We start from the raw sequence: 13354 nt of genomic DNA on the forward strand, positions 1-13354 counted from the left end.
CTGATGAGCATTGTTCCCAATTAAAAACAATAAAAAACAAGCCAGTAATTATCTTCTCAAGCAAAAAAAAGGAAGCACACTGTAGCGCCAAACCATGCAAACATGAAAAATGAATAATGAATTGCATTACTGCATTAGAATGCATTCTAATGCAGTAATGCAATTCATTATTCATTTTTCATGTTTGCATGGTTTGGCGCTACAGTGTGCTTCCTTTTTTTGCTTGAATGTATATGAGTTGGTGACTCTAGGTTAAGCACCTGTTCACATTATGCTTGGATGTGACGGTCAGTTTTTGAAATAGTAATTATCTTCTCGTCAGGTGCGATCATTATGCTAGCATACAAATCATTGTTATTGGCAGCAAATTGCTGCATGTAAATGGGGGAGAGGTGCTGCCAACAGGCTACTGATTGTATTAACAACTATTCTGTCCCCATCACTATTTTGTCGGCTTGTGTAAATAGGCGACAGGAGGTTGTTTTAAGGGGTTATCCAGCCTCCTTCTACAAGTCTACAGTCACTCCATGACTGCAGACTTGTTGGACGGTCATATGACTATTGCATACTTTCAGCCATATTTCAGCTAAACTGTCTGGTTTCGCTTGTAATGAGTAAAGCTGAGCACATCTAGTCGAAACGTGACTGCATATATGCTAATTACATACTTGTGGTCCCGCACCTGTCAATGAGTCCCGAGAAACCTAACCACACGCGATGTGAGTCACTTCGAGCAATCACATAGGCTACAAGTCTGCAGTCAATCTGTGGGTCCCGTTTCACATAGCGACGCACCAGCGATCCTGACAACGATACGACCTGGTAAGGATCGCAGGTGCGTCGCTACATGGTCGCTAGTAAGCTGCCAAACAGGAAGATCTCTTCAACGACGCACCAGCAATCCCGACAATGATGCAACCTGGTAAGGATCGCTGGTGCGTTGTCACACAGCAGCTATTCTGAACGATTCCAGCCTGCATCCCTGAGTTCTGCGTCGCCAACGAGGTCGCTCGTCGGCGTCAAACACAGCGATGCATGCTGGTCAGCGGGACGTCGACTATGAAAAAATGGCCCAGGACATTCGAGCATGATCAGCGATATCCAGCAGGGGGGGGCCTGTCGCCGCTATGTGTCACAAGTAGAGAGATCGCTGTTGTGTCACAAAATCTGTGACGCATCAGCGATCTCACTATATGAGACGGGCCTTATGGCCAGACAACCCCTTTATGACCTGGATCGGCTTGTGTAAATGAGCTAATACTGTTTGTCTAGCTTAAATATCTTTTCTGTTATACTCTACAGGATCCTTGCAAGCTTTATTGCTGGACTTTTTAACCTGTATGATGACCTTTACTTCACTTATCTAGAGATCAATCCTTTAGGTAAGTCAAATTTTGAGCTAGTTGTCTGTTGCTTGTTGTCTGCACCTCTTTAGTCTACGAAACCAAAATGATCATACACATTTCCGTTTGTTCCTCCATTTCCACTTTCCAGTTGTCACTAAGGATGGCGTATATGTGTTGGACATGGCAGCCAAGATTGATGCCACTGCTGACTATGTCTGCAAAGCTAAATGGGGAGATGTGGAGTTTCCACCACCCTTCGGTAGAGAAGCTTATCCAGAGGTAAGAATCCAAAAGTAATCTCCTTAAGGGTATGTGCACACGGTGCGTTTTTGATGCGTTTTTTCCGCATGGAAATGGTTCAAAAATGCTATGGAAACATTGTGCAAGGTAATTCAATGACAATCCTGAAGTGTTGTACACATGATCAGTAAATTTCCGTGTGTATTTGCAGTGAATATTTTTTTCTGCAGCATGGCAATTCTTTTTGCGTTTCTGCACCCATTGACTTAAGTTGAGTCAGTCAAAGCCACAGCAAAAACGCAGGTGTAAAAAATGTTTGCTGATTTGCTGAGTTTTTGTTTTTACCAGCTTCCTATGGTGTTTTCCACTCTATGGAGAAACACCGGCGCAGTAGTTCTTATCGGTGGTAACACTACCGCCGGTAAGACCATCGATCAGAGCACTGCGGGATCATTCTGACAGATAGCGTGTCCATGCAGCTGTGACTGTGACCCACAGGCGTGGGCTGATGAGACTACTGCTCCCATGGGGCTATGTCTGCTGTCACTGATAACAGTGACAGCAGATGCCGCTGGTGGGAGACATTCTCATTTGCTGGCGCCTGTGCTCACAGTTTAAAAAACAAAAAACATAGTCACATAAAAATAAATTACATTATACGCAACTAACACCAAATCCCCGCCGCCCTCGTCTCCTAGAAATAATGTGAAATAATAAACCAACATATAATCACCTGTTCGCCGTAATCCCAAGTGTCCCACGGCGACCTCACGTGTAGAGATGTGACCGCTCTACCCGAGCACCGGCGATACACTGACAGGAGGTAAATCGCTGCCGCAGTGTATCACTGAGCTGCCGTGAGAGTTCACCGGAGTTCATCAGCTGATCAGCTCCGGTGATCTTCCTTACGGCATACCACCGCTGCGTGGGAAAGGTCTCACACAGCGGTGCCATAAGTGAGAGCTCTGGAGCTGATGAACTCCGGTGAACTCTCACAGCAGCTTAGTGATACACTGCGGGAGCGATTACCTCCTGTCAGTGTATCGCTGGTTGTCTTTGAGAGCAGTCACATCACTGATGTGTCTGCTCTCAAAGTGATCAGGATTGTCGTGGGATATTATGGATTAGCTTCTCAGCGGACAGGTGAGGAATATTATGGTTTATTTTATTTTTGTTGCAGGAGATGTTGGCTTCTGTGGATTAGATGTTCGGTGAGTATGGTTTAATATTTATTAAAGAACTCTGTCATTATTTCAAATAAAAGACTTTATTCTGGGTGTTTGTCTTTTAATACAATATCACTGTGGGGTTACTAATGGATAGGTGTCTTATAGACGCCTCTCCATTATTAACCTGTCGGCTTGATGTCACTTGACAATACAAAGGTGACATCAACCCCACAAATATGAACCCCTATATCTTATAGATGCGCCTTTTCTGGGGCGGCTGAGAGCTGATGGTTTTTAGTCTGGTAGGGGCCAATATCAAGGCCCCTTCCTAGGCTATTAATATCAGCCCGCAGCTGTCTGCCTAGCCTTTGCTGGTTAGATTTGATAGAGGGACCCTATGTCAATTTTTTTTTTCTGGGGTCCCCCTGTAAACTAGCCAGTAAAGTCTAAGCAAACTGTTGCCGTGCGAGCTGATATTAATAGCCTGGGAACCTTTTATGGCTATTGGCTCCTTCCCAGAATATTAACAACCCTTAGCCATCGGCTTTCCCTCTGCTGATTATTAAAATTATGTGGGAGCCCACGCAATTTTTTTTTTTTTCCTTTATTTTTTTTTTTCTTTAAAATTAACAGTTGCTGTCTGGTTACAGCTGATCGTTCTGTTAACGCTCCTATATAGGATGGTGTGTGTGCACGTTTGTGTTTACTTATCGGCTTGGTAATGAGGGTGTCGGGCTGACACCTTTTCATTACTTAAGGGGGTTTTACACTAAGCGATATCGCTAGCAATATCGCTAAAACGTCACCGATTTTGTGATGTTATAGCGATATTGCTAGCGATATCGCTATGTGTGATACTTACCAGCGACCGGCTCCCCCGCTGTCCATCGCTGATCGCGCGAGATTGGGCGGCTCCATTTCTCGTCGTCAGCTTCCTGCTGGGCTTCCTGCTGTGACGACGAGTGACGCTGGACGCGGACGGGAGGACGTCAGGATCGCTGTGTGTGAAAGGTGAGTATCGTGCGCTGCGTCGCTCCTGCATCGCTGTGAGATCTTTCTGTATGAAAGCTCACTAGCGATCATTTAGCGATGCATCAGCGATCCTGACCGGGTCGGATCGCTGGTGCATTGCTAAATGTATAAGGGCCTTAAGCCTAGAGCTAGGTGTCAGTGACAACTGCTGACGCTAAGCCCTAATCCTATTATTCTGATGCTACTGCATTAGCATGAAAAAGGTGGTGGTGAACCAAGAAATTACATCACAAAACTTTTTTTTTAAAATATCTTTTATTTAGCTCAAAAAAGCATTCATGGCAGGAAAAAACGCTGCAGAAAAAACGCTTGTTTTGCATGCGTTTTTGTACGGCAAAGAGATGTAGAAATTTCTGCAAGCAAATACTCAATGTGCGTACATAGCCTAAACGTGAGCACCTCATGTAATTTCCATTCTGTTTGTTTGAGATCAGATAAATTGTTGGTCAGAGATTTTTGATTTGTTAACTAATTTAAGGTGTAGAAGGAGATATCCTATATAGAAAATGTAGAAATCAATATATTAAAACCATTTATGGCAGGCGATGTGCTTACTAAACTTGGCTGAGGAACAAGTCTTAAAAGAACTGGAGAAGGGTGAACTCTATGTGCCCATTAATTTGCAGTGAAATGTTATTCCTTTTGTTATCACCGTTGCATAAAGCAGGAAGAAAATGCCTGAGTAATAAAGGCATTTTATGAATTACAAATGATGTCCCTGCAGTCATTCCATTAGCTTGACATTCTGTATTGATGCAAGAAGCCTTGTATCTCGGGCCCCCACCATACCAGCCAAACTCAATTTTCTTGTTTTAATAAATCAGTCTTAACAGGGCCTCTCCCTAGAGGGATGTGTCTCCTCAAGGCTGCCTCAAGGTGACTCAAGGCTGAAACGTATTCATCTAGCCGAGTGCTTTTACAAAATGGTTACACATCCATCAGAACTTCTGCTTATCTCCCTTTGCGCCCTTTTCTCTGTTCTCTATATCAGTATCTTAAGTCAGCAGGGTTGTAAACAACTCTGCACTCCATGGAGTGAGGGATGAGGGTCTCAAGAAAACTGTCTATAGAAAAGGAGGAAATAAGTCCAGGATAGAAGCTGTGCTGATATCAATTATTGAAGACTGCAGAAACCTGGACACCCATACACCTTACATCCAGCCTATATTTCCAGGAGAGACCCTAATACAAGAGAAAGTTCTGATGATTGTATTAGACTGCAAACTGCATGTCAGAGAATCCTGAATGAAGATTGCAGACTGAAACTTGGTGCAACTTTATTACCTAAAGATGGCCACTGTCACATGTAAAAAAAAATTATATTTTTTCATTGTCAAAGGTGTCCAAGGCCTTTAATCCAGACCTTTAAAGGGAGTCTATTGGTTCAAAATGTATAAAAAGGAGAGGAGCATGTCCAGGTGAAATGTTTACTGCACCATGCCGTACATGTATGGTGCGGGGATGGAGCAGGCACAGGTGCTTTGCCTGTGCCAGAAAGCGGTAGTCCCCAGTTACAGCTGGCTCCTATTGAAACACCAGGCTTGCAGCTGTGAGTGATCACAGCTATTTAACTCTTTATATGCCTCTTTATTCGGACTCCCATGACAGCACCACGAGAGAGGGGATCCGCCCTATAGGAACAGGAAACCTACAGATACAAAAGGGCGGCACCTCTCCCACGCATCAGTTGGTTTCCTGTTCCTGAGGGGACGGGATCCTACAGAAGAATTGGATCCCAGGCCGGCCAGCCGACACCGGTAGCGAGGGGGTCTCCTACCTCGGCCTGGTTCGGATCTCCTGGAAGGCGCCACGGTGGTCCAGGATGGGTGTCACGGCGGTGGCGTGGACAGCAGGGAGCGGCGTCCGGAGGATGTCCGTCTCCGGAATTAAGCCGCCGCCGGTAAGTATACCCCCCCCCCCCCCCCCCCCCCGGGGATTCCCGGCTCCGGCGGCGCGAATATGTTGGCAGCGCTGTGCAGGGGGCTGCGACCGGGCGCTGCTCCGGAGCTCCCGGGCGTCCCGCGGGGCTTCCGACGTTTCCGGGGTAGCGGTGACGTCAGGGGGCGGGCGGAGGAGGCGCTTCCGGGTCAGCGCGCCACTGCGCATGCGCGGCGATTCCAAGATGGCGGTGCCCATCGGAAACACCGATGGCGCGCGGTCGGGCGCCAGCTGGGGTAGGGAGCTCCGTTAAGGGGGGGGGGAGGGGCGCGGCATGGATACTGCTGACCGGAGGAGGGGTATTTAGGCGGGACCCGGGCAGGGTACCTTGCCTTGGCCACATTACTACATGCAGCAGCAGCAGTGGTAATGGAAAGCGATCGACAGCAGCAGAAGCAAGGGCAGCAGCGGCAAACATCACTGCCGCCCCTGGATGACCTTCGGCAGGTCAAACAGAAAAAGAAAGGGTCCCGTGACAGTAATGCGGGACGAAGTGACCAGTCCACTCGTAAGAGCTCCTCCAGGCAGACAGGAGCATCGACCGAAAGAAATCCCCCTCGTTCTCCGGGAAAAAAAGCTATAAGCATAAGGAATGCGCACTCTGTGCATGCCCATTACCGGACGCGTGCCTCAAAAGATTGTGCCCCCCCCTGTATTCAGCAGACGGCAGAAGAGTCGCCCGCAGTAGCGGCGAGTTTGAGAGACATTGTCAGGGTAGAAATGAGGGAAACCCTAAAGTCCTTGTCTCAGCCGCAAAGTCTAAGGGGCGAGGTCCCGGCGGAGTCTGATTCCTCGGTAGAGTGGAGAAAAAGCAGAGACTCCCAGGCTTCATCTCCCTCGTCCTCCTCAGGAGAAGAGGACTTGGGGCGATTTTGTCTGCCTCTTGACCGGGTAGACAAGCTGGTCAAAGCAGTCAGAGGGACAATGGAGGTAGAGGAGCTTAAGCCCCATTTATCCATGCAGGATGTCATGTTCGGTGGGCTGGAACAGAGGAAGCGGAGAGTCTTTCCGTTAAATCAAAAGATACAGGATCTGATCCACAGAGAGTGGAAAAAACCGGACAAAAGAGGGTCGCTACCACCAGCCCTCAAAAGGAGATACCCCTTCGACGATCCGGCAGTAAGTTCTTGGGACAGAGCCCCCAAATTAGATGCTGCCATTGCGAAGGCATCAAAAAAAATCCTCGCTCCCCTTTGAGGACATGGGATCCCTTAAAGATCCCTTAGACAGGAAAGCTGATACTTTCCTGAAAAACACCTGGGAGATGGCGGCCGGGTCCTTAAGACCAGCAGTGGCTTCAACGTGCACGGCCAGGTCCATGATGGTCTGGTTGGACCAGTTGGAGTCACAACTAAAACAGGGTACATCAAGACAGACAATTCTTGGGGCCCTACCGACCATCCAAGAGGGAGCAGCCTTCCTGGCAGATGCCTCAGCGGATGCAGTGAGAATGGCCGCCAGAGCAGCAGGTCTCTCTAACGCAGCTCGCAGAGCCCTGTGGCTAAAGTGCTGGCAGGGGGACATCCAGTCCAGAGCAAAGCTCTGTGCGATTCCATGTGAGGGCGAATATTTGTTTGGAACTGTCCTAGACGAGCTGCTTGAAAAGGCGGGGGACGACAAGAAAAGATTCCCAAACCTTTCATCAGCGTCCTACCGTCGCCCATTTGGTAGAAGGAGATTTGGCCAGGGGAGAAGGCGCAACTCTTCACCTGTTAGAGATCGACCCAGATGGGAAGACAGAAGGAGACGAGGTACGGGCTATATGTTTATACGCTCGTCGAGAGATCAAAACAAACCAAATCAATGACTAGCGGTTCCCGTGGGGGGTAGACTGTCATCCTTCTTCCCGGCATGGTCACAGATTACGAATAGTGACTGGGCGCGTAAGGTAATATCCACCGGGCTTAGGTTGGAATTTACCCAGATCCCGCGGGACACCTTTAAACTGACCCCCTTAAGATCTTCTCATCTCGAACAAGCGGCTTTAGAAGCGGAAGTCTTGAGCCTATGTCAGAAAAATGTCCTGGTAGAGGTTCCAGAGGCTGAAAGGGGAAGAGGGTTTTACTCTCCCCTGTTTCTAATCCAGAAACCTGATAACACATTCAGAACGATTATAAACCTTCGTTCCCTTAACGAGTTTTTGATTAATCATACATTCAAAATGGAGTCCATTAATACAACAATAAAAATATTGTTTAAAGGTTGTTTTATGGCAGTCATAGATTTGAAAGACGCGTACTATCATGTACCTATCCATACAGACTTCCAGCAGTTCCTGAGGGTGGCAGTTTCAGTAGAGGGCACAGTACGTCATTTTCAGTATAGAGCCCTTCCCTTTGGTCTCTCAGCAGCACCCAGGGTTTTTACAAAGTTAGTGGCCGAAGTTATGGCTCACTTATGAGAGGTTGACGTCTTAATCATTCCATATTTAGACGATTTCTTGATTGTAGGAAAATCGGTGGGTCATTGTAAATCCCAGATAGAAAAAGCTAGATCCAGGTTAGAAAACCTGGGATGGATTTTAAACTACGAGAAATCCCGACTCCAGCCCTTAAAAATACAGAAATTTTTAGGGTTGATACTAAATTCAGACACTCAGCGGTGCCTGCTACCACTAGATAAATTACAAAAGATACAGGAGCAGGTTCTTCGGGCAATGGATAATCCATCTATGACCCTCAGACAGGCCATGTCCCTGTTAGGTTCTCTAACTTCATGCATCCCAGCAGTAAGGTGGGCACAGTTCCATACCAGAACCCTTCAAAACGACGTCTTGATTAATAGCAGGGCCCTTAGAGGCTCCTTACAGGGTCGGATATGTCTAAGCCCCTCAACTGTTACATCACTGAGATGGTGGCTTGAGAGCGAGAACCTAGCGTCAGGGGTGCCCTGCATAACACAGATAACCCGTATTATAACCACAGACGCAAGTTCCTTCGGTTGGGGAGCCCATATGGGGGACATAGTAGTACAGGGCCAGTGGGATTCTAATTCTGAAATCTCATCCAACCAGAGAGAACTATTGGCGATAGAGCGGGCAGTCAAGAAACTCATTATCTACCTGCAGGGCCATCATGTGAGGATACACTCGGACAACCAGGTAGCGGTAGCATATGTCAACCACCAAGGTGGAACCCGCTCCAGCGCTCTGATGCAGATAACAGAACGGCTCCTCCAGATAGCAGAGAGAAATTGTCTATCTTTGACCGCGCTCCACATCAGCGGAAAGGACAATGTAAGAGCAGACTTTTTAAGCCGCAAGGCTCTAAGACAAGGAGAATGGGCTTTGAACAAAGATATTTACCGCCAGATTGTCCGCAGATGGGGCCAGCCAGAGGTAGACCTCTTTGCCACCAGAAAAAACAGAAAAGAAAGATTGTTCTGCTCTCTGAACCCCAGGGAAAATCCCCTGGCGGTGGATGCCCTACTGATAAGATAGGACTTTTCTCTGGCATACGCCTTCCCACCATTGAATCTTCTTCCTCTGGTAGTCAGGAAGATCAGAGAGGATCAGGCAAGAGTCATACTGATTGCCCCCTTTTGGCCCAGGAGGACCTGGTTCGCGTGGTTGAGGACCATGTCGGTAGGCGATCCCTGGGTACTGCCGAACCTTCCGGATCTCCTCTACCAGGGGCCAGTCAGCCACCCACAAGTAGCGGGACTTCATTTGACGGCGTGGTATTTGAAAGGTCACTATTAAAAAATAGAGGGTTCTCCAAGAACTTAATTGACACCCTCCTAAGAAGCAGAAAATTAACCACCACTAATATCTATGCTAGGACCTGGAAACGCTTCCTGTCCACCTTTCACTTTGACATCAGAGATGGAATTCCCACGAAACATATTCTGGAATTTCTCCAGAAAGGTTTCGAATTGGGTCTCTCCACAAGTACGCTAAAGATACAAGTTTCAGCCTTAGGGGCCCTGTTTGCAGCTGATATTGCAAAAGATTATTGGGTAGCAAGGTTCATCAGAGCAGCGGCCAGATCGAGACCTATACACAAAGACAGATGCGTACCGTGGGACTTAAACTTAGTCCTTACAGCCATGACAGAAAGTCCGTTTGAACCTTTAGATTCCGCCTCACTAAAGATTATATCTCTTAAGACAGCATTCCTGGTAGCAATAACATCCGCGTGTAGGGTGAGCGATATACAGGCACTTTCCAGATTGCCTCCTTACACAGAGTTCTTACAGGATAGAGTAATCCTAAGGCCAGATCCAGCATACCTTCCCAAGGTAGCAACACAATTCCACAGAACACAGGAGATGGTTCTGCCTTCCTTCCTCCCTAACCCAACCAACCCTAAAGAGCAGAAACTCCAGGCGTTAGATATTAGAAGATGCTTACTGACATATTTAGCAGCCACGGATCCTTGGAAGAAGGAGAACGCATTATTCCTATCCTTCCAAGGTTCCAGGAAAGGATACAGAGTATCAAAACGCACATTAGCAAGGTGGATTAGGGAGGCTATCTCTCTTGCCTACACAGCAGGTGGCGGTCCGGCTCCACAGAACCTGAGGGCACATTCCACTCGGGCCATGGCATCATCCTGGGCGGAGAGATCTGGAGTATCAATTGATCAAATATGTAAGGCGGCCACCTGGTCATCTCCGTCCACCTTTTTTTAACCACTATCGGTTAGACATGGGTGCCTCCTCAGACCTCACCTTCGGGCTAAGGGTGCTGCAGGCTGTAGTCCCTCCCTAAGTTAGTTTACATCTCTGTAATTCTCTCGTGGTGCTGTCATGGGAGTCCGAATAAAGTATTAAGTTACGTACCGGTAACGGTATTTTTCGGAGGCCCATGACAGCACCCTTAGTTCCCTCCCTTGTTCACATATAGGGGTGCACTCCTTAGAAGATTGTTCATAGAATCACTTTATGTGGGAGATGGTATGAAATAATTCTGTTAAATAGGGTAGATAGGTTGTATATATCATATGTTGTGTACTAACCATGGTAGCCTCTCAAGCTCTGTAATCCAACTGATGCGTGGGAGAGGTGCCGCCCTTTTGTATCTGTAGGTTTCCTGTTCCTATAGGGCGGATCCCCTCTCTCGTGGTGCTGTCATGGGCCTCCGAAAAATACCGTTACCGGTACGTAACTTAATACTTTCATACTGACTGCGCATATGTAAGGGCTTTGACCTACACAGATTGCTCCCTCCTGACTGCCCATAGAATTGTGGCATAATTTGTGCCAAAAAACTGTCTATTATGACTTGCACCATACAAGCTGTCTTTTTTTAGACACTTTCTGCGCCTTGCCCAACAAGATGGGATGTCCTAATGTCTGAAACTTGCTCCAAAATCTTGGTAATTTTTTTTTTTTTTTTCAAACACTCCAGATTTATCAACTCAGCTCTGATGAATCTGGTGCATAACGTACTGTCACACTTAGCGATACACCAGCGATCCCGACCAGCGATATGACGCGGTCAGGATCGCTGGTGCATCGCTAAGTGGTCACTAGTGAGCTGCCACACAGGCAGATCTCACCAGCGACATAGCAGCGGTCGGGGGTCGTTGCTTACCTGTCAGACGAGGCGATCCTGACGTCCTCCCGCCCGCGTCCACGTGTCGCTCGTGGGCGCCACAGGAAGCTGACGGCGAGAAACGGTCCAGGACATTCTCACGCAATCAGCGGGGGAGCCGGTCGGAGGTAAGTATCAGACATGGCGATATCGCTAGCAATATCGCTGCTACGTCACAAAAACCAGTGACGTTATAGCGATATTGCTTAGTGTGACAGGCCCTTAACACTGTCCTGATCCCCGTGCCGCTTGCGTGCTCAACTGTTTTGATGACTCATAGAAATGAATGGAGGAAGCCACTCACATAATCCATGTTTTACCTGTATGCAACAACTGTACTGAAGCTCGTCAGGTGGGACTTGTGTCTGGGGAACCACCGTTCTGGAAATAAGGGCTCCAGTGGTGCAAGCAGGCATCGCTGACCTAATATCGAAGAAAGGGCCTACCCCTTTAACTGTTACCTTAGGTAGGCTTAATCCACTACTGATGCTGTATAACTACATGTACATGAGTTTAGATAGATAAAATACATTTTTATAATTTTTATGTATATTTATGAAATATTCTTTTTTTATAACAGGAAGCCTATATTGCCGACTTGGATGCCAAGAGTGGAGCAAGTCTAAAACTTACCATTTTGAACCCTCGTGGCAGGATCTGGACTATGGTTGCTGGTGGAGGAGCCTCAGTTGTATATAGGTAAGCAGGCATTGATATAATCAATTATAGGAACATCATGAAAGGATTAATCAACTACACCCTTTTTTCTGTTTTGCTGCTTTGTTTGTTGTTTCCGAGGTGAAATGGTGCCCCTTATGGCTTGGGCTGCACAATGACTTTGGCTGTGCAATATGTGATGCCATGTAGCCCTAGCCTATTTTTCCAGAGCGTCCCTCATGACCGCACACCAGGGAGTATTGCTTTTCCTCCTCTAGGGACAGAAAACGCAGCGGAGGTTAAACGCCTAACCAACCCCTCCACCTCATACTCAGTGTTTTTTCCTGTCCTTAGGAGGACACATGCAGAGAGGGCGTGCATTGTCGCAAGGATTACCTTTTAACAAGCTAAGTGGGATTGGATGGAAACAATCCTTTCCCTTCCTCCTGTGAAGAATCTTGTGGCTGACACTTTGCTGAATAGGGGTCCCTCAGTCTGGGTCAGTAGAGCGGGATGTGGCTCTTGGCTTTCACCGCTTCCTCTGCTGCTGGCTCTCTGCTCCACTCTGCAGCCCCCCCCACCCAGGCACACATCCGATAACGTGTGTGGCATGCATTCCAGGGTGGAACGTGCTTCCGGAATACAGGGGACGCAAGGAAATCTGTCGGCGCAGTGTGCGTTCCAGGGTAGAACGCAGGGGATTATGGACAGAGGTGCTGGGGTGTATACCAGAAGTCAAGGTAGAATACTATAAAGCCTATTGTGGATGAGATTCTGATGTGCACAATCTGACCATGGATGTTATTCCAACACGTTTAGAGACACTGTCCGAACAATCCCTGGGCATTGTAAGTCATACTGATGGTCTTTTGGCCCCAATGTTTTATTGAGTAAGCTCAGGGACCCTAAGGCCTGTTTCACACTTCCGTTTTTTCAAATCCGTCAAAATCCGTTGGTTTCCGTAAAAAAACGGATCCGCCATTTTTTTTCAGGATCCGTTTTTTTTGTCCCATAGACTTCCATTAGCGGTTACCGCGGATCCGTCAAAAAAACGGATCCGTTTTTAAAAAAACGGATCCGTTTGCATCAGTTTCCGTCAAAAAAACGGAAACGGATCCGTTTGGCGGACACAAAAACGGAAGTGTGAAACAGGCCTTAGCCTTATTTTTTTCCTATTTTGTTTAACTTTAGGATCCCCTACAGGGTCTGGTTCTTCCTAGAGGAATAAAACCAGAAGATATGCGACATGTAATGCTAAACTACAAGAAACACATAAGACGCAGTTGTGTGCCCAGTGTATCGTGAAAATAAAGGAGGAGTAGACCTCCTTTATGGCTGACACGGGATCCATGATTAGGGAAGAGGTAGAAAGCAGTTTCTAGCCTAGCTTCCCTACGGACGATACAGGGCATGTCCTGACATAAGACAGCCAGATG

The 13354-nt window shown here is 47.4% G+C and overlaps 1 protein-coding gene across 2 annotated transcripts in view; it reads left to right on the forward strand.

Annotated features, from left to right (window-relative positions):
- ACLY (ATP citrate lyase) overlaps positions 1–13354 on the forward strand; it is a 94923-nt gene that overhangs the window by 37722 nt on the left and 43847 nt on the right. For both annotated transcript variants that reach the window (XM_073572373.1, XM_073572374.1), the window contains exons 6-8: positions 1303–1382; positions 1495–1625; positions 11842–11960. In XM_073572373.1, coding sequence (XP_073428474.1) covers positions 1303–1382; positions 1495–1625; positions 11842–11960 — 330 coding nt within the window. The remainder of the gene's footprint in view (positions 1–1302; positions 1383–1494; positions 1626–11841; positions 11961–13354) is intronic.

This window comes from Dendrobates tinctorius, unplaced genomic scaffold (assembly GCF_039654945.1).
Source record: "Dendrobates tinctorius isolate UK_male_01 unplaced genomic scaffold, ASM3965494v1 ptg000032l, whole genome shotgun sequence".
Classification (NCBI taxonomy): domain Eukaryota; kingdom Metazoa; phylum Chordata; class Amphibia; order Anura; family Dendrobatidae; genus Dendrobates; species Dendrobates tinctorius.